At 38.8% G+C, this 26,652-nt stretch overlaps 2 protein-coding genes across 2 annotated transcripts in view; both read left to right on the plus strand.

Annotated features, from left to right (window-relative positions):
* The first annotated feature begins 12,089 nt into the window (after positions 1-12,089).
* Positions 12,090-18,373, plus strand: rorc (RAR-related orphan receptor C). The gene is made up of 10 exons (XM_020607195.1): positions 12,090-12,120; positions 13,010-13,095; positions 13,868-14,009; positions 14,109-14,663; positions 14,748-14,869; positions 15,251-15,383; positions 15,491-15,598; positions 15,690-15,800; positions 16,688-16,797; positions 16,931-18,373. Exons 1-10 carry the CDS (start codon positions 12,090-12,092, stop codon positions 17,093-17,095), a joined length of 1,563 nt encoding a protein of 520 aa, XP_020462851.1. The 3' UTR covers positions 17,096-18,373.
* Positions 18,374-21,328: 2,955 nt separating this feature from the next.
* Positions 21,329-26,652, plus strand: part of ecm1b (extracellular matrix protein 1b) — a 6,412-nt gene continuing 1,088 nt past the window's right edge. Inside the window, exons 1-8 of the mRNA XM_020607238.1 lie at positions 21,329-21,561; positions 22,272-22,334; positions 22,466-22,507; positions 22,624-22,659; positions 22,771-23,048; positions 24,135-24,340; positions 25,274-25,550; positions 25,634-25,833. Of these exons, the coding sequence (XP_020462894.1) occupies positions 21,492-21,561; positions 22,272-22,334; positions 22,466-22,507; positions 22,624-22,659; positions 22,771-23,048; positions 24,135-24,340; positions 25,274-25,550; positions 25,634-25,833 (1,172 nt within the window). The 5' untranslated portion in view covers positions 21,329-21,491. The remainder of the gene's footprint in view (positions 21,562-22,271; positions 22,335-22,465; positions 22,508-22,623; positions 22,660-22,770; positions 23,049-24,134; positions 24,341-25,273; positions 25,551-25,633; positions 25,834-26,652) is intronic.

The following is a 26,652-nucleotide window of genomic DNA, read 5'->3' on the forward strand; positions in this document are numbered from 1 at the left end:
TTTAAATTCTCAGAATTAAAAGCAAAGAACTCGCTCTGTGAAATGTTCAGTCCTGGATTCAATATGGGGTTTAGACAGAGTTCCTGCGAAACATATTATTATACTGCATGTTGTGTTTCTCTTTCTAAAGTATTCAACCAGATGCTCATAATTTACAACTTGTAGTAAATTATGTGAGTGTCGATGAGTTTCAATTCACTAACAGCATTCTTTTTGTGGCTAAAAAAAAATGTCCAAGAAGACTCATTTGAGTAAGTTGTCTGCTGTATCTCTGTGTGTTAACGTGTGTGCGCACACAAGCATGTGTTTGTGCTAGATATTTATGCATGCGTTGTGGTTAACTTTATAGTTAGTGAACATACAGCTTTGCACCTGTACAACAACACACACACAGACACACACACTGTGGTAACTCTAGATTTGGGCCATCAAATGTGTGCTTTTTGTTGCACCTGCGCTGCCCCCCTCATGCACAGACAAACATACACTTGATTTCATTTCTCATGAGGACTTTACTTATACTTACATTCATATCCTGGAGACGTATCCTACCCTCAAACGAAGTCATCAGCCTAAAATTCAATCAAGTACATGGTAGGGAGCTGCATTTAGTCCCCACAAGGACGGCCTAGTCCTCACAATCTGAGTGTGTAAACAGCTTTCGTTCCACATAATGAGAGTGATGTCAGGCACGCACACACACACACACACACACACACACACACACCTTTCATGCACACAGTGATGAAAATACCAACTACTGTGGCTTTGGCACTTTGGCATCTGAATGCAGATGACAGCGATAGCATCTCATCTTTTTTTAACTTCTTTGGTTTAACACGTTCTGCCACAACTTTAGCACACCTGGGTGCGTTATCAAGTGTGGAGATGATATGTATAACACATCACCAACCTTCATGTTAGGTGGTGTGATGATAAACAAATTGGGCATAAGTAATAATGGTTTTATTAATGGTTGCCTGTGAGTGAGTACACAGCTATCAGATTTTGGATTTGCCTTAGACATTAGCAGAAAAACAACAACAAAAAACCCAGGGGCTAATGGAGTCACATTGGTCTTGGGTTGTTCTGTGCATTATTTAAGGGCAGGTGGTTGTTGTTTCACCCTGCTACAATTCAGGAGCACATACTGTATTGCATTTATCTACTTTGAAAATCAATATTTACATATAAAACATTAACTAATTTATAAAACATGATACAGATTAAACTACCAAACAGTACAAAAGGTAGTTAAAAGCAGCATAACCCCTCAACCAGCTAAAACATTAAAATATTGCTTATACTTCAATACATTAGTAACAATAATACAGAGGTAGGCTAGTGGTTAGGGCGCAGTGCTCTCGCCACTGCGGCCCGGTTTCGACTCAAGGTTGCGTCAGGAAGGGTATCCGGCGTAAAACATGCCAAATGTCAACATGCGAGTCGTCAGTGTGACGATTCGCTGTGGAGACCCCTAAACGGGAAAAGCCAAAAGTGACTTTCTTTCTTTCGTTCTAATACAGTAATAATCCAGTACTGAGTCAGCGTTATTAAAAATTAATAATGACATTTTGTTGGCCAGGGATGCTGGGGATCTAGTTCTGCTTGTGCTTTTAGACCTCTCTGCTGCTTTCGATACAGTGGATCATGATATACTCATATCTCGCCTGGAGCAGTGTGTAGGAATTCGTGGTATTGTTCTTAATTGGTTTAGATCTTACCTCACGAATAGAGGTTTTCTTTTAATATAGGTAACCATTCCTCCTCTTCAACTATCCTCTCTTGTGGTGTCCCTCTAGGGTCTGTACTCGGCCCAACTCTGTTTTCCTCGTACATGCTTCCGCTGGGATCAGTTCTAAGGAAATATGGCTTCTCTTTTCATTGTTATGTGGATGACATCCAGATATATTTACCATTAAAAGCAACTAGAGGCATGTCTCTTCGGCCACTGTTTGACTGTTTGACAGACCTGAAAGCATGGCTGGCACAGAACGTTTTACAATTAAATGAGGATAAAACTGAGTGTGTTTGTGTTTTGGTGAAATTTGCTGCCTTTAATAACCACTTAGGCCCCCTGGCTCATCATCTGAAAATGACTGTAAAAAACCTAGGGGTAATGTTTGACAGTGACTTAAGATTCGACAAGCAGATCAACTCAGTCATAAAATCTAGTTTCTTTCACCTAAGTTTGTTAAGTAAAGTCAAGTCATTTCTTTCTTTCTTTTAATGACTTTGAGATTGCAATCCAGGCTTTCATAACCTCTAGACTTGACTATTGTAACGCATTATACCTTTGTGTTAATCAGTCATCTCTCTTTCTTGTCTTCAAATGGTCCAAAATGCTGCCGCTCATCTTTTAACAGGTACTAGGAAATTTGACCATATAACCCCGGTACAGGTAACCTCTTCACTGGCTTCCAGTCCATTTTAGAATTCATTTTAAGCTATTGATTTTTGTTTTTAAGGCTCTTAATGGTTTGGTACCGCCTTACCTCGCTGAGTTGGTAAGGTGGCATGAACTGACTAGATTACTCAGATCCTCAAGCCAGTTTCTTTTAGAGGTTCCCAGGGCCAGATACAAATGCTGGGGTGACCGTGCTTTTATTGTTGCAGCTCCTAAATTGTGGAATGGTTTACCTTTTAATGTTAGATCCTCTACAGACTTGACAACTTTTAAATCATTGGTTAAAACATAGTTATTCACCTTGGCTTGTAATACATAGTATTGTCTGATGCTTCCTTCTTTTAGCTGCTGATTCTGTGTAGTTTGTGTCTTTATGTTCCTATCTTGTTTTATTTCTCTATTGACATTATTTATTCTGGTTTTTACATTGTCCTTGTAAAATACTTTGGTTGACCAGATGTTGCTTTTAAAGTGCTATATAAATAAATTTTGATTGATTGATAATATAATCCATCCACTCTGATGGAGGCATTCTTTTACTTTTGATACTTTAAGTAAATTTCCCTGCAATATTTTTGAATACATGACTTTTAAGAGAATATTTTAATAAAGCAATGTTGCTAATTTTACTCACAGAAATATCTGAATGCTTCTTTCATCCCTGCAGTCACTTTGTAAACTAAACTGTAACAAGCTAAAAGTCACTCACAGAAAGAGGTAAAGCTGCTGCAAGAGCAAAGAAATGATTCATGAATTGAAAGACCTTTTCACTGTCAGTGTAAATAAATACCCATATGCATCTTAAACATCAACAGCACAGCTTAAACAAAATTAAAATCACAACAGTGAGTCTGAGAGTAAATACATGTATAATCTTGTTATACTGAAATGTTTCTGTAACTTACATGTTTTGTTTTTCCTGCCTCCCCCAGTTATTCCTGTTGAAAGAGGTTTGATTTAATTTTCAGGGAGCATCATAAAGGTGTCCGATGCTGTAAAGCAATTTTTTTTGCATGTGGTATAGTGAGGGGGTAAAGGGTAACAACAAAGGTATAAGGAAAAAGTACCTTGAGAAAAAAGTCAAGCCAGGGGACAGTCCCCCTGTTTCTTTGTCTCTGTCTTTTCTGTCACACATACACACACATACATACACATGCTAACAAGGAAGATGAGGCGGTGACTGACACTCAAAAGTCTGAATATGTGTGCTGAAGCTGCAGTGAGCACCAGAGCAGGCTCGCTAAAGGACCAACCAAAAAAGAAGACAGAATAGGTGGTGTGAAAAAGTGTCAAAAAACAGACTATTACTAAACAAAGTGAGAGGAAACGTGAATTTGTGAAAGTGGGACAAACGTCTGAGACAAGTGGAGGAGTGAGGATGATGCGAGGTAGGGATGAAGTTCTTTGGTGTCTCTATGTCTGTTTGTGTGGGCAGTACAATCAAAGATTTTTTTTATCAGTTTGATCAATTACTTGCTTTTGGACATAATTTCTCTCCAATCCATGTTATTGTTTACGGTTATTGAGAGTCATATTGTGACGTTGACCTGCTGGTACACAATATGCTTGTCAAAATGATTAATAATGGCATGTTTCATTTTTAATTAGTTGCTTCTTTTTGAGCTTTAAGTGCACTTGTGTACTCATGCTGACTTTTTCCAACTCTATCACATTCTTTGATTAAGCTTTTTGTTCATGTTCCCACTTTTCTTTTTGAGGTAACCCTGGGGTGAACTGTTCAAATTGACTGTACACAGTTTCACTCATGTCAAGCCAAATTTTGTATTTAATGTTAAAGCCAAAGATCCAACACAGTACACACGCACACACACACGCGTTTATTTGATAGTAAAGTGTTCTGTATGAGAACTGTCCTATTTGTTTTGAAATTAAATGGGTCTCTCTACAGTTCTTGTTTGGCTCCTGTTTGGTACATTCACATCGGTATGTGTGTTTCAGTTTGATGGTTTGGTAACATGACTCAATTGCGAGCTGCCTTTGATGGATTTAAGATTTGACTCTTGTCTTAGATATTTACCCTTTCTCACTCCCACATATATGGTGCACCTCAGGTAAGAAACTGAGCTGATTTTATAGGGCAAGAATCATAGTGCAACAAGCTGTATAAAAATATTTGGAAACATATTTAATTTGTCTGCATGTTTCTTTTTGTTAAGAGTTAATGGATTTCTATAGTAAACAATCATATTTAACAAATTAAAATTGTTAAAATCCAGGAACCAGGCTATAAAATGACATGTGAGTTGCTGCAAACATTTTTGCAAGTACTTCCACTGAATTCTAACCAATGTAAAAGTGAAAGAAACAGGAAAACAGGATGCTTCACAACCGCAGTGCATCACTTTGAATGGACTGACCCCATGCACATACAATAGACAGGATGCAGAGGAAATGCTCGATATATTGTGAAAATGAAAATTCATTTGATTTCTAACTCACAATAATTCCGAATATCTACTGTGGAATAAGAACATGCTGAGGTGGAAAAGAAGCAAGCAGACAAATGATGAGAAAAAATGTACATGTTGCTCACTCTCTCTTGCAACATGCAAACACACACATATGGATGCACATGCACACACAGATCTGCAGCTGCTTGTTAGATGGCGCCTAGATGAAGACTATCTCAGCCGTGCAGCTGTATGTGGATACTGTGGGCATGAAAGCAAGAAATGGAGGATGCCATTGCTGACATTTGACCTTATTATTTTTCTGTCCTAACCACATTTAGAACAGTTAATTATTTAATACTTTGCTACAAACTCACAGTGGGCTATACTGTCAGAATTTATGCACACATACACATATTTTATATGGCTTTGTTGTCGTATCCTGGGGATTCCTGCGTAGATTCATATACAGTTTCTTTATCAGAAAGGATTTCCTTGTTCCTCTGGGTGCAGAAACAAACACAGCAACTTCCAAAGAGCAAAGGCGGTTGGCTTTAGATCAAAGCGAACATCAAAATCGCAGGTGACACATTCCCCTCCAAAATTTGGCAAGTGAAATACAGCAGTTGAGCTGAATCATATCTTTTGCTACTGTCAAACCATTACATCTTTCAGACACCCCCAATTTCTGTCTGTACTTTAAAGTCAACTTGGTAAATCTGTCTGCTTTGATTATTTGTTGTTTTTCTCACATAAAGTACGGTAGGTAATTTTTTCTCACTTTGTTGCTGTCAAATAATGAGTGAAACTCAGATATGAAAGAATTCTCACTTCTACGTAACAACCAGGACTCTGATTCTAAAACACGAAGGTATTTAACACCTGTATAACCTGCAGTCTGCCTTAAAATATGTCTGACTACAAATGTTCAGCAACAAAATATTCAATAGTAAAATACACCAATTGGTATAATTGACAATATATTTTCTTTTATGGGACATTAAGTACTGCTTTTTTGTTTGTTTCTTTTCTTTACTTTTCTTTTTTTTCTCACACAACCGTTAATAAATATTACAGTTATATGAGGGGACAATCCTAAATTATGGTAAAGGAAATTAGCTCTGAAAAACAATTTTCAATTTTGATTTAGTAGGTAGAGTAAATTTAGAGCTTTTCTAGAGTTGGATTGGTATGATAGATAGTAGGATGATGACTTTTTTGTTAACTGTGTTTTCAAATTCAAATACATGAGTAAAGCATGCATTTTATAAATTATTGTTATGTATGCTGTTTTATTTTGTTAACTGCATTGCCTTTACCTCCACATAAATTGTGATAAAACAAAAAGATATAGTGTGGTTTTCACCCAAGTGATGTGTTATCTTTAAAATAAAAAAATTGAAATGGTTTAAACATCTAGCCTCACTAGTGTTTAGCCTTAAAGTGTAATTCATGTGAATTAAAGTAGTTTGTGATATAAACAAAAAAGATTTTCAAAACAGCTTTTCTTTCTTTTTTAATGATAATGAGAATTTTTTTTAAATTATTTACAATAATGTTACTTACATTCTGAAGACCTTTAACTATATAACTGTATAACTAGTGGTGTTGCAGATAAATAAAATGATGTATAAATTCTCCCATCTTAGCACGTTATCTGAAATCTTCTGGTTGATTAACAATTAGTTTCTGAGAGATAAACTGTTAGTGTGTCTGTGTAGGTGTGTGTGTGTTTGTGTGTGTGTGTGTGTATATACAAACTTTGTTTGCACTTTTACTTGCGTGTGTACCAAAGGTAAGCTTCCGTCACAGGAAAGTTGAGGTTTTTTGTCCGTTTACAAAGAACAAACTGCTGACAAGCTGATTTCAGGCAGAGAATGGCAGATCTGTCCCCCCAACCTCTCTGTCTTCACACACAGTTTCAGGCCAAAGTGGTGGGATAACTGAAATAAGCTTTGAGATATAGACATCAAATATGTCCCCCATTTTTTTGTTTTTCTCATAGTTTGTGGCACTTTTCAGTATTTAGATCCCCCCAAATGTTTTTTTTTTTTGTTATATAAGGATCATTTATATAACTAATTATTTATAGGTAATGAAGCTTAAAACTGACCACAGGTCAATTGGAAGCAATATATCTCCTGCAAAACCTGTGAATGCTTCTTGATTTCTCTTTGCTTTTTAGACACAAACTTCTGTTTGTATGATGACAGCGATATAAGTCACCGATCATTCTAAATACTGACTGAAAGCCACTGATCCGACAATCTTTGTGTAGAAGTGTCTTGTTACACTTTATATGCGGAAGTGTGGGAGGTGGCACTCTTATTTTGACTGACAAAGCAGAATATTTCCATCACTGCACATAATGTACTCAGCCATCTCCCTTTTAAACATCATTCGCACATAATGGATTAATTTCAAGATGAACAATATAATCCAGGTGGATTGGTTGTTTTGCTTAAATGATCTAATTTCAGTATAGATATGTAATACAGCTTTGTGTTGTGTGTTTATGGTTGGATTCATTTCCATCAGTTCATTTTCCATTGCATTCCAATCAGCAGAAAATGTTGATGGTTCTTTAAGAGATACTGCATATTATGACATTATGCAACTAAAGTAAATAGTGTTCTTTGCACGGCAAAATATATATGTATTTACTGATTGTTACTGAGCATGGTGCACATACAAGGCAGATAAGATCTTGAGTGAAAATATTCTTTAATGTGCTCATGGCATGCTCATTTCCAGCCATTTAATGTTTAATCTTCCTCTAGATTCTCTTTGCACCCATCGTAACTACAAATAGTCTGTAATTATTTCAGAATGATAAAACCAGAGTCTCTTTCTAAAAATGAGAGGATAGTCGTGTCATAGTTGTACACCTCCTGCTGCTGTGTTGCATTGAGAGTGGATGGCACAATGAACCACAAACATATTAATTAATTTGAATTTCTCCCCCATAGACAGGTAAACAAGTCAAGGTCAAGGTCAAAGGTCAAAGTGTTTATTTGTCATATGCACAGTTAGGAAACATGTTTCCCTGTACAGTGAGATTCTTATTTTGCTGTCCACATGAATGCCACACAATACAAGTGAAATATAAAGTAGATGAACAATAACACAAATCTAAATAGACAGTAACACAAATCTAAGGCACTTTAAAGCAGCAGGTGAAGGGAGCAAATAAAAATACAACAAGAACACAATATAATGCAGAGAGAAAATATGCTACGTGGGAGCCGTGGAGTGTAAATACTCAGCAGTGAGTGTGCAATTATGCATGTGTAAAATGACCGGAGGGTAGGGGTATAAACAGTCCGTGCTGGGGGTGGGTGGGGTCCTTGAGGATGGAGGCACGTTTCCTATGCAAACAACTGTATATGTACTGATGAAAAGAGATGTGTAACACTCTAAACAAAGTGGATAATTGAGAAACCCCATATTTTAACTGGCACAATGCAGACATAGTAACATTTCCAGCCTTACAACAATTCTGTCTACCATTACAGAAACAAGGCATTAAAAGACATTCAAATTCAAATTCAAATTTTATTTGTATAGCGCCAAATCACAACAAAAGCCATCTCAGGACACTTTACAAAGTAAGGTCTAGACCTTACTGTTATCAATATTATTACATAGGGAAAACCCAACAAATCCCCCTTGAGCAAGCACTTGGCGACAGTGGGGAGGAAAAACTCCCTTTAACGGAAGAAACCTCCGACAGACCCCGGCTCTTGGTGGGCGGCCTTCTGCCTCGACCGGTTGGGGTGAGTGGATAGAGGAGAGACAAAAGAAGAAAAGCAACAAGACACAACAATCAAACACTGATCAGGTCGATGTGGCTGGTGACTGCTCGTCAGAGACATAGAGCTCCAGGGCCAGGGCAACCTGCAGAAAGGTACAGGGAGAGAGAGAGCCTAACTATAAGCTTTATCAAAAAGGAACGTCTTAAGTCTAATCTTAAAGGTAGAGAGGGCGTCTGCCTCCTGAACTGAGACTGGGAGTTGGTTCCATAGGAGAGGAGCTTGATAGCTAAAGGCTCTGCCTCCCATTCTGCTTCTGTGGACTCTAGGAACCACAAGTAAACCTGCACTCTGAGAGCGAAGTGCTCTGTTAGGATGATAAGGCTCTACGAGGTCTTTAAGATATGATGGAGCCTTGTCATTAAGGGCTTTGTATGTTAGGAGAAGGATTTTGAATTCTATTCTGAATTTTACAGGGAGCCAGTGGAGAGAAGCTAATATGGGAGAGATATGATCTCTCTTGCTAGTTCCTGTCAGTACTCTGGCTGCAGCATTTTGGATTAACTGGAGGCTTTTTAGGGAATTATTGGGACATCCTGATAGTAAAGAGTTACAGTAGTCCAGCCTGGAAGTAACAAATGCATGGAAAAGTTTTTCAGCATCACTTTGAGACAGAATGCTCCTGATTTTTATGATACTGCGCAGGTGAAAGAAGGCAGTTTTAGAGACTTGGTTTATGTGTGATTTAAAGGACATATCATGGTCAGAAAAGACTCCAAGGTTCCTCACAGTAGTACTGGAGGTGAGAGCTATGTCATCTAGAGAAACTATATGGTTAGACAGCAGATTTCTACGGTTTTCAGGTCCAAGTACAATAACTTCATTTTTTTCTGAGTTTGGAAGTAAGAAATTACAGGTCATCCAGGCCTTCAAGTTTTTAAGACATGCTTGAAGTTTAACCAACTGATCTGATTCATCTGGGTTCATAGATAAATATAACTGAGTATCATCTACATAGCAATGGAAATTTATGCTATGTTTCCTGATAATATTGCCTAAAGGGAGCATGTATAAACTGAAGGGAATTGGACCTAACACAGAGCCCTGTGGAATGCCGTGACTAACTTCAGTCTGCACAGAAGATTCATCGTTAACATGAACAAATTTGAAGACATGCAATTTGTGTTTTTTAAGCTTACTGTTAAGTCCCACTGAGTAGTGAAAATATCACTCCCTTTCAAGTACCTCCAAGGCCAGTAAACCCAACCGGTGGTCGCTGTGCCGTCCCCCACACAACCACATACATTCCCAAAGTAGTGAAATTAATTCCAACAGGCAGTGTAGTACCGACAATAACATCATGGATCATTAGAATCCTCTCAATAACCGCAGCACATCACATGCAGCAGACACATCCTGATAAGATGCCTGAACCGCCTCAGCTGGCTCCTTGCAATGTGAAGGAGCATAGGGTCCTTTCCAGATGTCCAAGCTCAGCACCTTATCTCTAAGGGTAAGTCTGGCCAACCTATGAAGAAAACTCATTTAGACCACTTGTATTCGCAATCTTATTCTTTTGGTCACTACCCACAGCTTGTGACCATTAGTGAAGGTTGGAATGTAGACTGACTGATAAATTGAGAGGTTTTCCTTTTGGCTCAGCTCCTTCTTCACCATGACAGTCTGGTACAACATCCACATTACTGCTGATGCTGCCCCTATCCAGCTGATAGAAGAAACATTGTAACATGAAATCCAAATAAACCCAGTAAATGATTGGTTTGGGCCTGTGGCTGGAGAAACAGAAACCAGAAGAGTGCTCAGGAGCTGGTGACTGTAGATTCCTCAGTGATTACAGGCAGGGTTGGTGATCCTGGAAAAACCAGCAAGAGGAAGCGTTAAAATTTTGAAAGTAGACAACTGAAGAACTCTCACCCTTTCGTTTGGACTTCTCTCCAAAGCCACTTCTTCAAAACACAACACACACTGCAACATGCACTGCCTGACTACTACTTACAGATTTCAGGAAAATAACATAACAATAGTTATCTGTCCAGCAGAAATACGGCCACCGTGGCGTAACCTTTCAGCCCCTTTTGTTCTCTCAGTTCTCGCCATTATTCAAAAGCCACACCAAAGTTAATTCTGGTTTTACTTCTTGCAGCATTCCCCTTCTTTTTAGTTGTAACTTTCTCAGATATGGTGTTACCCACCCAGATTGGCAGCAAAGAACTATAGTTGGGGACCCCTGGTTCATGGCTAAACTGATTTAGCCCTGGCTTGTAGCCAGTAAGTAACCTTAGAAGTCCAGGCTTTTCTGGTGGGAGCTCACTAGCTTTAGCTATGAAAACAGAGCGGTATCACATCTGTCTGCAACTGCAATACCTTGTGGGAGACGCTTGGCTTGCGTATTGAGTGCACGGCCAGAGTGCACCGAAGTAGGAAGGTGGCTGACAGGTAGGCAGGCCATTCAATGGTTTTGCTTGGGGTGGGTAAAATTATTGGTCAGGCTTTTTTCAGCCCTGCCACAAATAACAGCTTTTCTTCTTTATGCTGTCAGTGCATTTACTGAGCTACAGTATATTTGCATGCAAAGTTGTTGGAGGAGCAATGCAGCTACAGTATGTGATTGCTTTCTGTTTGTATGGGTGTGTGTGTGTGAACAGTGAAAGGTTGTGGGTCTCAGTGGATTTCCTGTTGTTTGAGGTTGACAATCAGAACTGAAATAGCAAAATAGAAAAAAAAGAGACCACTGCCATATTGATGCAAACACAATCATAGTCAGCTCAGTACCTTTATTTTGCAGAGAAATATGTCTGATTGTCTTATATTAACCAAATCATCCATTTCATCATTGACTAATCCTTTAAAATCTGTGAAATTATTTAATCTCTACCATAGTCATAGCATTGATGTTATAATTTCTATTAGTATCAGCTGCATCTTATCAGTTATGCAGTGATTGTTTCGGCTTTATATGCATGTCTGTATTTATGACTGGCTGACCTCCTCCGGAGCCTTCAGGTGATCCCTGTGGCACCAGATAAAGAGGGCACACACTGACACACTAACACACACTTGCGAAAAATGTGACACAGTTATTCACGGAAACCCAAATACTACTGTATATAAGCATCACTTGTCTTGCAGAAACCAATCATCTTCAGTACATTTGTGGAAGGAAGTGAGAAGATGACAGTAATAGATAAAATAAGAGGCTTAGACACAAAGAAAGACAACACTGTGTGCTCTGCTTCCTGGGGATTTGTCATCATTATGTCTTATTATAAAGATGTTATATAATGTGAATTATATGAAACATGATGCACAGAAAGATAATACTGAAGATATATTTGTTAGCACGTAATATAAAACTGTTCACACTCATCGCCGACCTACATTTGTAGCACTTTAATGAATCAAATCGCATCTGATTCTGACAAAAATCACCACTTTGCAAGAGGATGAGGGGTGTGAGAGTTTATAGAGATCAGGGGTACTGGGGGAGGCAAGAGGGGGATGGCCATTACTGGCAGTGATCAGGGCGAGAGTACGTTACCGGCAGCTATCCTTTATGAGTGAGACAGAGAAAGATTCACAAAGAAATGACATGAAAGAGGGACAGTCACTGTGAAAGAGAAGTCAGTAAACCACTTAAAAGGACTCTGAGGTTGACACCTTCATATTCTCTGCCCTTCCCCTTTTGCAAATATTCCATGTCCTCAGAAGATACTTATTTTGTTCTTTGTTATTAAGAGTGGAGGTGTTTGAGAGGAAAATACCTTTGGTTTACTCTGGTCACGCAGCAACTGGGGAAGTACAATATAAAGCTCAAGTTCTCACAGTGGGATTTACTTTCCTTTATACTTCTTGGGTGTAAAAATATTCATTCATTAAAGTGCAGTTTGGCTTGCATAACATCTACAATGACAACCTGTGTTCTATATACAGGTTTGGAACGAGTATTGTTGAAATAAGAACAATTAAAAAACAATTATTTGATTAATGGACAAATGTATTATTCATTTTTCTGAAATTGTACTGCAGTGCCATGTGTTTTATTGACTGTTTGTGTGAATAAAGGAATATGAGGTCATGAGTTCTACATTTGGTCTACATTTTCCTCAAAAAAAGACTCATTATTTGGTCAGCTGTCTTGAACTGTGAATTTTAGCTTTTCATCACCTGCTTAGCTGCTACATGAAGAATATTTGTGTTACTGAGGATCCCGTATCTTTGAATTGATTTACAGTTACAAGCTTAACTCCTTTGCTTCTATGTTTAGCCCATTATTTCCCACTCTTTGCTCAGGTGTTTTGTTCTTCTTTAGTCTAGTATCTGAGTGTGTGAAGAACCACTTGTGCAAAGAAAAGTAGGAGAGGGCTGCATTTTGAAAACGTTACCATGTTAAAGGTTTTTATTTCTCTGTGTTTGTTCAGCCCAGATTGAAGTTATCCCATGCAAGATCTGTGGTGATAAGTCCTCTGGAGTGCATTATGGCGTCATCACCTGTGAGGGCTGCAAGGTGAGATGACAGCAACACACACACACACACACACACACACACACACACAAATTGCTTATATACTGTATATACGTATGCGGTAATAAGACTGATATCTGTCCTTTCAGTATAAAGCTTCAGCCACCTTCCCATTAGCTTATCTTAGTTTAGCTTAGCATAAAGACTAAAAGCGTGAGGGAACAGATAGCCTAGTTCTGTTTGAGGCTAAGTATCCAGCTACCAGCAAAACTAACAAATGAACAAGTTATATATAGTTTCTTTAATCTGTAAAAACTTAATTGTAAAATGTTTGTTTTACAAAGGGCTATGTGTTAGACTTTTTCTGTGCTGGGTGCAGTTACTTGGGGTCTGTGCTGGTTGCCCAACAAGGACAACTGTTTCCTCCTACAGTATAAGCTAAGATCACCCTGCTGCTGCCTCCAGTTTTTTGTTGAACAGACACATAACCTAATGTAGCGATCTTCTCACCTAGTCCTAACAGATAAGCATTTTCCCCAAAATATGAGTTTTTAGTCATTATAGCTAGATAAATACCGGCCACCATTATCTTATTGCAGATATTTTGATAATAACGGCTGATAAGTAACAAGAAATGTTAAAGAGTCTGAGGTGATTTGTTGCCATAACATGGCTTGTTCATCAAAGAGCACTGACAATGTAAACTCTAGTTTCAGCTGTAAATCACACATACTGTAACTTGATTTAAAAATGTTGTGTGTTATATGTTTATGTACATATTGTTATCAGATTTACATTTATATATCTGCCTCAGGGGTTTTTCCGGCGCAGCCAACTTCCCACTGTATCCTACTCCTGCTCCAGGCAGAGTAACTGTCAGATCGACCGGGCCAGCCGCAACCGCTGCCAACACTGCCGTCTGCAGAAATGCTTGGCACAGGGCATGAGCAGAGATGGTGAGGCACAACCAAACAATGATACACAGACAGATCGGTTTTATTGTTGATTCAGAGTGTTTACTTATTTATTTATGTGTTTATTTTTTGTCATTCCAGCAGTGAAGTTTGGACGAATGTCCAAACGTCAGCGGGATTCTCTGATTGCTGAAGTGGAGAGGCACCGACAGCAGCAGCAGCAGCAGCAGCAACAGCAACAGCTTCAGGGAGACACCCAGTCTGTGTTGTCCTACTCCTCTAAAGCCCATCAAGACCGCTCCACCCAGCTCCTTCAGCCCATGACCTCAGCCTATTCCTTCAACGGGGAGGCTGAGCTACTGTCCTACACTGATGTTCACCCTTACTTTGGGTGCTCTCCGAACGAGTCACAGATGTCAGAGATGATCTATCGAGACTCCGGTGTTCCTCCCACATCTCGATCCCAGGGGAGAGGGGACAACAGTGGACACCCTGACATAAGAGGTGAGGCACTGATGTGTGAGCACAGTTCACTCTGTGCAGTCCTCTTCATCCTCCTGTCCTTTTGTTTTATTGGTTTATTTTTCATGGCAGGACTTGATTCAAGACAGCCATCTCGTGATCTGATGGCAATTCATCCCTATAACCCTTTGGAGGATCCTTACAGTCTTTATCCTCACTCTCTGCGAAACATAGGTGAGCAATCAGAATAGTAAGCTAACGTGCATGTAACTGTGTTATATTTGTAATATTTATGAGTGTTTCTTTTTTTTTTTTCAGACGAACTGTGCAGCAGTATTGTGCGTTCCCACAGAGAGACCAGCCAGTACAGAACGGAGGAGCTGCTGGCTCTTCGATGGAAACTGTTTAGCAGAGAGGAGATCCAGGCCTACCAGAGCAAAGTATGCCCACCTTTCCTCTTCTTGTATTTATGTTCACAGACTCAGACAGTCTCAAAACAAAACATGCCATTTAGGTGGAAACTTGTTTGATCATTTCCACATCCTCTTCCTCTTTGAACACACAGCGTTTAGTTTCAAGTGAATGATTTCGTTGCATCTTTATCAGTGGGGCATATGTTATGTTAATTGTTATAACACAGTAAACAAAGTGATAAAATATGACAACTTTATATTATGAATTAGAAGAAAAAAGAAAAGAGACAGAATGGTTGGGAGTGAAAGGTGAATTTGATCATTTGGTTGATTTGAATGTTATGCTGTGAGAAATAAACTCAACCTACTACCCTTCTCCTTTCCATTTTTTCTCGGTCCTATTCCCAGTCAGTGGATGAAATGTGGCAGCACTGTGCCATTCGACTGACTGATGCTGTGCAGTATGTGGTGGAGTTCGCAAAGCACATCCCGGGTTTCCGTATACTCAGCCAGAATGACCAGATTGCGCTTCTCAAAACTGGTGAGGCTACCTGTCACTCTCAAGGCAGAATCACAATCGAATACGTGTGAATTTCTTAATCTCTTTTCTCTCTTGCCCTTCTTCTCTTCTGTTCCTTTGTCACTCAGGCTCCATGGAGGTGGTTCTGGTCAGGATGAGTCGGCTCTTTAACAGAGAGAACAACACTGTCTTCTTTGATGGGAAATTTGCTGGAACTGAAGTCTTTAAGTCTTTGGGTGAGGACTTTGGTAAATATGAAAACCCAGTAATGCATTGATCACAGTGCATGAATATGGTGGCAATGCTGTCTGGTGTCTTTTCTTGCAGCATGTGGTGACTTAATCACAGCGGTGTTTGATTTTGCTCATGGTATGTGTGCTCTAAAGCTTACCGAGCAGCAGATCGCTCTCTTCACTGCTCTGGTGCTGATCAACGCAGGTAAGATCAGCTCATGTATCTCTTAGTCATGTTGCTTTTCCTTGTTCAACTCTACATTTTTAGATTTGCATTGATAATCATTTATGGCTATAGATAGTGAGTCTATCATATTCATCTTTCAGCCCAAGAAGTTAACATTTTGGAATGATAGTTTATTAATTTTGATCCAAATTTAGCTGATGACAGGCATATTTTTGTCAGTGTTATGTCTAGATAAATGTTTCAGTTTGTAACAGCATTTAATTCATGTCCAGACAATTCCTGAAATATTCACATTTTTAAAGACACTTTTCAAACTGAATCAAAACTAAACATCTCATTTCATATCATCTTTTAAAGCTACTCTGCCTAATTTCTTTTCAGCCCCTAGTGAGACTCAAAACAAAGTGACACCAGAAACTGCTCCTAACCACTTGTTGCCCCTGCCTGGCAATTAGAGATGCCTGGTTGCAACAGACTGTACAAAATGCAGCCTTGAGCTACTGTTAGCTGCCTATAGTTGAAACCAGTTGAATGCTCTGGTTACTGCTAATGTGATACAAAGCACTAATGTTGCACAAAGGTCGAATTGCTCTAAAATTAAAATCATATTAATTTAATACAAAAATCATGATGATGCCACATCCAATTCAAATTTGAAGCTTTTGGTTTTTAACGCTTTACATCACAAAAACCTAAACTGATCATAGCCCTTGTTTTTGCTCTTTTTTGACATTTTGCCTTGTGGTTTTCATCATTCGTTCAAATATGCATTCCCTGTCCCCAGTGGCTGTTAGTAAACACTGTCATACAAACAGACAGGACACCGTACCAGGATTATTGACACATAAAGTAATGCGAGTTCATGGCAAGGTGTAAATAAATAAATGCTTCATTCTCTCTTGCAGACCGTCCATGTCTAGAGGATAGAGGCAGGGTTCAGCGAGTGCAAAGAAGTGTAGAGTTAGGACTTGCACACATTCTACACCGAGACAACCAAGACAGTCTAATGCACAAGGTACATGCTCAGTCATCTCTTTTGTTAAAAGCTGAATGAAAGGCTTGCATATTCGCTCTTTCATCTACACAAATGTACATACCCTCACACACAGTAGAAAGTGGATGTGAATGTCTCTGTGTGCTCCCTGCAGCTGTACCAAAGGATGTCAGTGTTGCGTTCCCTGTGCGGCCTGCACATGGAGAAGCTCCGCTGGTTCAGTCAGCGATACCCACTCACTGCTCACTCCCTCTTCCCACCGCTCTACAAGGAGCTGTTCACCTCCGAGGCAGAGCTGCTGCCGGGGGCTGCACACTGATGACTCCTTATAATATGCAAACATGCACACATACATAGATGCATGTTATTACAAGTCTCATCCTCTTTTTCTGACAGAATATATTTTTCTAATAAGGAAAATAAATGAGGAAAGCAGAGTGATCGTAGCATGTTCAGTATTACATGAATTCTAGCAGGTTTTTGTAATATATTTTGTCAAATGTTAACTTCAGTATTTTCATAGCTTAAAACTATTTATGTAATTATTCCAGGGAAATGTGTTTTTATTTTCTTATGTTTGAAGACATTGTCAGTGGGGTACAGGATTCATGTTCTCTCAGGTTGTACTGTTGATTCTGTCCAGTTGCTGTGTGTCACAGTATGTTTAGATATGGAGTTTCAAAGAGGCAGGACACCAGTCGTTGTCAACTTAAACTTGAAAATGGTCAAAATCTAGACAAAAAGTCAAGCAAACCTCTAACAGGTTAAAACAAAGGAATAGGGCAGGTAATAACAAATGCCCATGCAAAGCTAAAACTCCAAGAAGCTTAAGGTATCACATGGCTCTCCTTCAGCAGCTACTGTCCCACTTCAGGGCCAAAGTAACGCTATCAACAAATAAAATAATAATATACTGGTACAGCATTCATTAGTATGGTCAAAATGGAGCCACCTGCTCACACTCAGTGTTCACACTTCAAAGGGTGGATTTTGGCTGCAGATATTGTTTTAACACAAACAACACTGAACATGGGGAAGTTATTTTATTTTTATGCAATCATATGTATTGCACTCATGATTCAGAGTGACAGCCAGTGGTTCCCATAGTAACTGTGCCAGTCTTTCAGGCTGCACCCATAACAAATCACAAGGACTGTCTGACATCAGTTCAGCACCACTGTTGGATTATATTATTGCAGTAATGCTAGATATTTTACAAAACAAGTATTTCTTACAAAATATGAAAAACTGAAAAAGATCAGATTCTTCCCTGTTGTCTTTCTTATGTTGACAGCCTCAGAAAGCAAACTGCCCAGAGCTGAATGTGTCAGTGACATAGTCAATATTAAACATACCTGAAAGTATAAGGAATAACCTGCCTATTTGTACTGTATCTGTATGCCCATAGAGAGAAGTGTTTGTCCTCAGGCTGATGTCACAGACTGACTAACAAGTCCTTCAAATCAACAGTACCTCTGAAATGTTATCCTTTGTGTTTGCATAAATCCTTACAGACTTTTCTATCTCTCAAGCTTTGAAAAGATGTGGCATTAAATGTAGAAAACATATTCAATTAAAAATGTGGAGATAAAGTAAAAGTCTCTTCCTTTGTGTGCATACCTTTCCTTTGTACAGCTAAACTTGCATCTGCTTTGTTTTCTGTATCTTTAAACCAAATCACAAGAAAAAAGGAAATGATGAGACCTTTTAGCATTAAGGTCAGATGTAGTCCTCTCAGTTCCTGGAACCACTGAGATTGTGATGAAACCTCAAATAAACTGCTGAGGCTGACACAAAGCAGATGTGGTAACTGTGTGTGTTTGTGAAAGAGAGTTGTAATACAAACAGACAGACATGCAAAAAAAAATCATCTTGTGGTTTAATAAAAAAGTCCTTATTAGCTCAATAAAAACCACAGTTTATTCATAGCAGTGAAGTGAAAAGCATGATTGTTATTTATGTGCAGATAGATGTAGTCTGAGCACCACTGTGGAGCTGCAACTGCAGCATTTAAGACAAAGGAAATATTAGTCATTTTGTGCGACCCTACAGTAGACGGGGACATTATCTTGTGGTAAGTTGTCATAGACAAAAACAGTTGCTAACCAAGTTAAGAGGAAGCAAAATAAAATGAGTCAACTGCATGTGGTAAATATGAATTATTCCTGCAAAAAAGCACAAAGATTGTACAATAAATGTACCTCCAGTCACTGGTTTCATCTCTTTCTGTGTGTAGGTTTCAGCTGAAATGCATCTTAATAAACAACTGTCATACTGTATATATAGTGATTTTTGCTTTCATATTTCAGTTTGGTTTGGCAAGATGCTAGGTAAGCAATTTTTGGTTCTCATGCTGAATGTGGAACAACAAAGTACAGCTTTCTGTTTGGGTTTGTTTGCCATTTTTTGTTTTCTGCCCTGTCAGGGGAATTTTCTCCCTCAGTTCCCATCTCTGAGCACCACCAACTTAAACTTTGACCTTGATACTTCCTGTATATATGGTGGGAAAGTGTTTGTGGGCAGAGCAGCAAAGGCAGGATAATCCTTCCACTTAAACCTGTATAGAGAGGTTTAATCTCTATATAGAGATGAACAACACAAAATCACAAACATGGTGTTGTTTCATAAAATAAAATCACAACCCATATTCATCCCATTGAATATTTTCAGTGTTTTACTAAAAAACAAACAAAAGGGGCATATCAGTAAATTTACACACATCACGATCAGTTTACCCATCACAGACTTAGCACAGGAGGTTTGAAATAAAAAGGCATTTACCAGGCAGGGAGCATCATCTAAAAGATAAGCAGTTGAGTTGAGTTCCTGTCTTTTCCTGATCTTTACATCTGTGGCTGTGCTGCTTCGATTCAAATTATTCTTTTTCAAAACTGTAACTTTACAGTCCACCATTGAAATGCAACATGAAGCCCATCAATCATCTGTGTAGACAGAAATTGTGATTCACAAAGTTTTTCAATACATAAATGTTTGTAAATATTGGCTTTAAGGTCAAGTAAATATCTGTATCTCATATGTGGTAAATGGTAGCAGCCTTATTATATTTTATTTTATTGGTTTGATCATTGAAAAAATACGGGAGTATTAGGGCCACTGCATAATTTTTTTTTTTTTAATTCTGACTTTATTCTCGGAATTCTGACTTTAATCTCAGAAGTATGGGTACCTGTAGGGATCCAAGTTCAGTGAGTGCCTTTGAGTCATGCTGGAGAGGAGCTACGTGCTGCCCAGAAAATGTCGGATTTAAGTGAATTTTTGCGTGGTCGAGGAGTCCCAGAAGAAGCTATTTCATTAATGGAAGAGGAAAAGGTGAGTAAAAAGACACATGTGTTACTTTACTGTCTGGCGTTTGTAAAAACACAGAAAATGTTATGGATATGAAGAGTGATAAACGCAGACACAGGTTAGCGTCTGTTAGCTAACATTAGTAGAAATGCAAAATGTTGCTTTACACTATATGCCATTGCTGGGTTTAATCCAAGTTCAGGTCTTTATAAAGTTTGGATAGTTAATGGTGACTGCTAAGATACCACTTCACAGTTATTTAAACTAAACATAAAGTGTATTTAGTGTGTCAAAGTGTTTTTAGAAAATGCTGAAGCTGTTATGTTTTCTCAAATGTCATTGTCATGTTAACATGTCTTATTATCCATCAAATTTGATGTTCATTAATATTTGGCTTTATTCTATGCCATGTTTAATGTTAATAAAATGTTACTTCATCCACCACATTTGTATTCAGGTCTTCAGGTTGAATGTTGATCTATTGTTGACCCAGCTTCCTATCTATATGGGTAAACAAGCTATAAAATGCAGTTGTTCAAAAATATAAAGCATTTAATAGTCATTCATATTGGACACAAATGTGAGAAAGTCAACTGGCATAAAAAAACAACTGAAAAAAGTTTATCAGTACATGAGTGAAATGCACACTGCAGTGCATGCCATGGGCAGGCTTTGACATTACCAATGTCTCAAAATGGTTGTTACATTTTAATACTCATGAATAACTACACTGATGAATAAACTATAGATTCCACTACTGTGGCCACCACAGCAGAACACTGTTCTGTGAAGATTTGTTTATATGCACTTATCTCGATCCAAAGGCACTCACTGAACTTGGATCCCTACAGGTACCCATACTTCTGAGATTAAAGTCAGAATTCTGAGAATAAAGTCAGAATTAAAAAAAAAAAAAAATTATGCAGTGGCCCTAATACTCTTCCGTAATATGCAGTGGCCCTAATACTCTTCCGTAATTTACTAACTGTTACACTATGTGACAGATACTATGGTGTAATTAGTAAGTATTTCAGCAAGACTGCTGATTGACTCAGCTCACCGGTGAGTGTTAATCAATTGCTTAATTGTAGTCAAATAAGTGATGAGCAACAGTCAACCGGAATACACCAAAACTAAAACTTAAATTTGAGATCATGCTCATACACGGATCCCTTATGAGTCATGTTGAAAACATTCCTCCCCTCCCTGTTTTCCTTACTCCGCCTCAGCCCTCCTGATTACACACCGTATCTATAAAGACGGCGTGTCCGGTCGCTCACAGCCAAACATCAGACGGGCTTTGCTGACCTGTCTGTGAGTGGTTTCCTGGTTGGCCCCTGCTCACTCCACCGGGTCGGTCGCTCCGCAGCACCAGCACCAGCACCAGCACCGACACGAACAAGTCCGCAATGGGCTCGTCCTGGGCTTTGGTCTGCTCCGCCGCATTAGCCTTGGTTTTACTGGGCTCAGCATCCAGTGGTTGGTTCTGCTGTTTTCCCTTTTGTGTATTTGATAGCATGCCAGAAAATGTTGTTTGCTTTTTGGCTTATGGTCGGGCTCCATCTTTGTTCGACTTGTTTCGCCTGTAAACAAACTGACACTAATCATGCAAATACACTTTAAAGAACTTTTAAATGCCCTCTGTAGTGAAATGTATCTGAGTAACCCTACAATTATGTGTAGTCTAATTTATTTAAATACTAGTGCTCATGCGTCACTACATTTCAGAGGTAAATATTGTTCATTTATTTGATAGCTGGTTACTTTACAGGTTATGTTTATGTATATGAAGTAAGGCGTTGTTAGATTAAACTAACAAAAAGCTGCAACACTATGTGTAATATTTGATAATACCACACTGACATTCAGTTTTACTCATGAAGTTCGGTTTGTTCATCAATAGTGCTACCTAACCTTTGAAAATGGTCTTATTATGGTTTCTAAGGCCCTAATGGATGACTTCCAAGATTTATTTTAAGAACGTAATCACTAGAGTATCCTCATGATTAGGTGGTTTTATTTTTAGATTTTTATGGGATATCCTAGCTCATGATTATATTTAATATAAATCAAGTACAGAAATGTGGCATAACATTGTCTTTCTTTCTGGATGGTACCTTTTTAATATAAAAAAGTCTTTAGCATAGTTTTTGTAAATCATTGTTTTTAAATCAATATTTATCTTTCAGAGATACAACCACCAGAGGATCTCATGATGCAGAGAGAGGTGGACATGACCGATATCATCAAGGGTGCTGAAGATTTTAATTTTTGTTTTAACTTAACTTTGCAGCTGCATTTGCACTTGATATATGGCACTTTGGCTGCTCAGATTTGTCTGTCTCATTTGCTTCTTTTCTTTCTCATTTTTGTATTTCTACAGATCTATTAATGCAGGCACCAGAAGACACCCTGACTGAGAGAGGTAAGCTAGTATCTGTCCGTCTGTCTCTGTGTCTATCATCTTGTCTTCTCATTTCACCAAATCCTCTCCAGGTATAGAAAGAAATATGTTTAATAATACCATCTTTATTTTGTCAGAGAGCTCCAAACCAGACGTCTTGACACCAAGAGGACGTATGTAATTTTTTTTTCTCTCTGTAATTTGCGTTTTCATTTACTTCATCTGTACTATCTACTATTATAAAAGAAGCAATTAATAGTATGATTACCAACCTTTCCTCTTAGGTAAACCAGGTTTTTACCCCCATTCCTTTGGTGGCCCTTCTGAGGCCTATCCTGTTCAGTTTCCCCTTGGCCGGCCGACCTCCGACAATCTCCAAGCCATCTGTTTCTACAGAGACCGTCGTCCTCGATACCCAGATTCTTACTTTCCTGGCACTGGTTTTAGTGGTCAGATGCGAAAGGGCAGTGCTGTCAATAATGCAGAGTTGTGGTTTGGCACATGCTGCAAAGGGAACCAGACATGGGAGAGAGAAGTGATGCTGTGTTGCGCCACACGTGCGGTAAGTTTTCACAAACAGCTTCTACAACCGATTCAGCAATTTCTTATTCTGTAAATGTTAAATGACTGTATGGTATCGTGCCTCTCCTTGACCTAATTTTTACTTCTTTTGGTTTATTTCATATTGTTGATGTTTTTGCTGTCAGCATTTTACAGTGGTGTTTTTGCACTTTTCTCAGCACGCATTCAACAAATAATGCAACATGATAACAGACATGCACTGTGGTTATAAAACTGGATCCCACACCAATATGATTTCATATTAAAAAGCAAGATCGAATTAATGTTATCCATTTAATCTCTCACCTAGTAGAAGGTTTTTATAGACAATGTTTAACTGTAGATTCTCATTAATTCAGTTCCTGAAGGTGTAATTTTTTTTAATTTATTTAACCTTTATTTTACCAGGAAGTCCCACTGAAATCAAGATCTCTTTTTCAAGGGAGACCTGGCCAAGATAGCAGCTATACAAATGCACAACATATTAAAATTAAACACATACAAAAAAATCCACAAGATAAAAACAATGGACTCTCAAGAAAAACAGCCACATCTCTTTCATCACATTCTTTATGATGTCCATAAATTCTACAGTGGATGTCAATATGTCTAACCTTAGATCGTTCTACAAGTTAGTCCATGAATGTAGTGGGCCTAGTGTCATATACTCAGTCTTGCATACCAAAAATGGTGCCTTTTCTCTGAATGTTTTTGTTTTGCCCTAGATATTGAAAAGGGCATGAAACATTCTTGACATTGCAGGGGGTGATGATACTTGTATTTGTAAAGCAAAGTTGAAGACCTTGAGCTCTTCCAGTTGATAAGCACATACGCAGACCAGCCAGACATAACAGACAGGTCTAGGCATGAGCAACAGTGAAGCTGTTGAAGGGCAGCCAACAAACCCATCCCATATCTTTCACTGTATAAAGAATTAGCTTAATCTGAACGGCTCCCTTTTGCTGTTTTTTTTTTCTGGTTAAGTGTGTCTTAAGGTACACTAGATCACTGTACACTGAAAGGATTTATATCATGCACCCTCACAGTAAATGACAGTCGAATGGCTCTGTCTCTTTGTCTACTACAGTGGGAGCTCTCAATCAAATCCTTCTGTGATGAGGAATTTTCCATAAAGACTAGACATTATCACTGCTGCAAACAAAATGGCAGAGACCGGCTAAACTGCTTCCACAACAATGCTCCAAACCCAAACTACGAGCCAACAGAGGAGATCCCAGTGACACCTCTTAGCTATACTACTGAATTCAACTTTGACCCCAACACTTGTCCAAGGTATTGTATGAAGAAAAGTAAAATCAGCATAAATGATATGTCTGGCAAAACTCAAATCCAGTGAAAACTGACAATAAACTGATCCTAATGATGAGTACTGTCTAGTATATTCCTGGGCAGTGGTTAGCGATATTGCTTTACAGCAAGATGGTTCCGGGTTTGAGCCCCAGCCTCTCTGTGTGGAGTTTCCCTGTTCTCCCTGTGCCTACATGGGTTCTCTCCGGGTACTCCGGTTTCCTCCCACAGTCTAAAGACATGCAGCTTAGGTTCAGAATCAGTTTTATTGGCCAGGTGTGATGGACACACGAGGAATTTGACTCTGGTACATTGGTTCTCAATGTGCAAACAGTAACCAGCATGTGGCTCTGTAATATAACAAAATAAGCAGGATTAACGTCAACAAACAGTGCAAACAATGCAGAATAAGCAGTATAAACAGATGGTAAACAATGCAGACAACAAAGGAATGTTCGTTGAAATGAGATAAATAGGGATAAGGGATAAAGACAGAGTACTTAAAACTAGAGACCTGTACGAGTCTGTACAATGTACACTGCTCAAAAAAATAAAGGGAACACAAAAATAAGACATTCAACTATGTTGTATTCCCTTTATTTTTTAAGCAGTGTGTATATATACATACAGGTATTGCACTGAGGGTTATTGTCCAATCACGCTGTTGTTGGTTAATTGTTCATCAGAGTAACAGCCTAGGGGATGAAACTGTCTCTGTGCCTGGTTGTCTTAGTGCACAGTGACCTGTAGCGCCGTCCAGAGGGTAGGAGTTCAAACAGATTGTGTCCGGGGTGTGAGGGGTCTGCAGTGATCCTCTCCGCCCTCCTTTTGACGCATATTACAAAACACTGTTTTAAGTGTTTTATAGAGGCTGAAGAAGTTTGTTGTTGACCTTACCATGTGATTCATACTTTACAGGACTGTAATGACTTCATCTATTGTCAGTGGACAAAAAAATGAGAGGAAACCATCTACTTCCCAGAACACTTTCAACTTTCCTCCTGGACGACCCACCACAGATACCATTGAACCACTGTGCCACAATCAGAAGTTACGCCCCCTTTATAATGTCAAGTGCCTTCCAAGCTCAGGCTATGAATTGCTGGCTCGTCAGGCAAAGACTATTAATCGTTTGGAAAAGGGATTCAGACAGTGCTGCAAAAAGCCGGATGTGCTCAGCTGTGCTGATCAGAAGGTAAAGCAAGTATCCCACGAACAGTAATATTTTGCTTAGTTTAGTCATATTTGACTTACTGATGTATTTCTTTTGTATTTTAGTGGCGTGCGGAGCTTGACAGGTTTTGCTTGGATAAGAAGAGCAGACAAGTGGATTTCCACTGTTGTTCACTTGATGAGGCAAATGCTCGATACAGCTGTTTCCAACACATTTCCCCTGACCCACATTACAATATGACTTCTGCTACTGAAGAGCCCTCAGTTCACCAAATCTGTGACACTCACAGGATCATCCAGAAAAAGTAAGACAGTGCATCTTAGATCTTTCTCATTCCAGAACCATTTCTTCCTACAGGCAATATACTGTAAGCAATGGCATAGGGCGCCAAACCACCAGGGGGCCTCATGCGTTTGTTTTTAAGGGACAAAGTCCTGGTCCAGTCATTAGTCCAGTGCAGGGCTTCAGACTTATGAGTGATCAGTTACAATATACGGCCAGTTTTATTAAAGGCAAAACTGAATTTTTTTTCAAAGCTTTCACTGGGTGTGACTGCAAAATAAATGATGGTTAAAAAAAATGCGACTGTCCTAACATCACTGGACAGATGTAGCGGTGGCAAATAGGCAAGCAAACCATGTCTGCCATGTTGTCATAGCAACGTTAGTTCACAGTCACTTGCTATCTCATGGAACAAACATACTTCCTATCTGTTAGATATATTGGTCCACACACTGACTGAGACACAAGAAGTGTGTCCTGGTTGCGTTTTAACCCTATAAGTCTATATGACTTCAAATACAGCAACAGACTCTATTACGCTGTGTGGATTGAAATAATATGATAAAGGCACATTGTTGGTTTTGAATAAAGATGTTCAGCATTTCTCTATTACCTAAAACGTATACTAAAATACTTTTCAATAGCACCTAAAACACACAGAGAACAAAATTTATCAAGACAAGAACAATGTCAGGGCCAGAGTTGGATTGGACATTATGATGTAGTTTTGCAAACAGTTTATTGAAAATAGTTATTTGCTATTTACTTATTGTGTTTTATTAGCAAATTAAAGTTAACATGGCCCAAGGGATTGGGAGGTGTGTGGGCTAAGATCTCGCTT

This window comes from Monopterus albus, unplaced genomic scaffold (assembly GCF_001952655.1).
Source record: "Monopterus albus unplaced genomic scaffold, M_albus_1.0 scaffold84.1, whole genome shotgun sequence".
Taxonomy (NCBI): Eukaryota; Metazoa; Chordata; class Actinopteri; order Synbranchiformes; family Synbranchidae; genus Monopterus; species Monopterus albus.

Coding starts and splice junctions, on each gene's coding strand:
- rorc (XM_020607195.1), top strand. CDS start 12,090: ATGGCCATTACTGGCAGTGATCAGGGCGAGA. Junction 14,010..14,108: donor ACAGGGCATGAGCAGAGATG/GTGAGGCACAAC, acceptor TTGTCATTCCAG/CAGTGAAGTTTGGACGAATG. Junction 16,798..16,930: donor AAGACAGTCTAATGCACAAG/GTACATGCTCAG, acceptor TGCTCCCTGCAG/CTGTACCAAAGGATGTCAGT.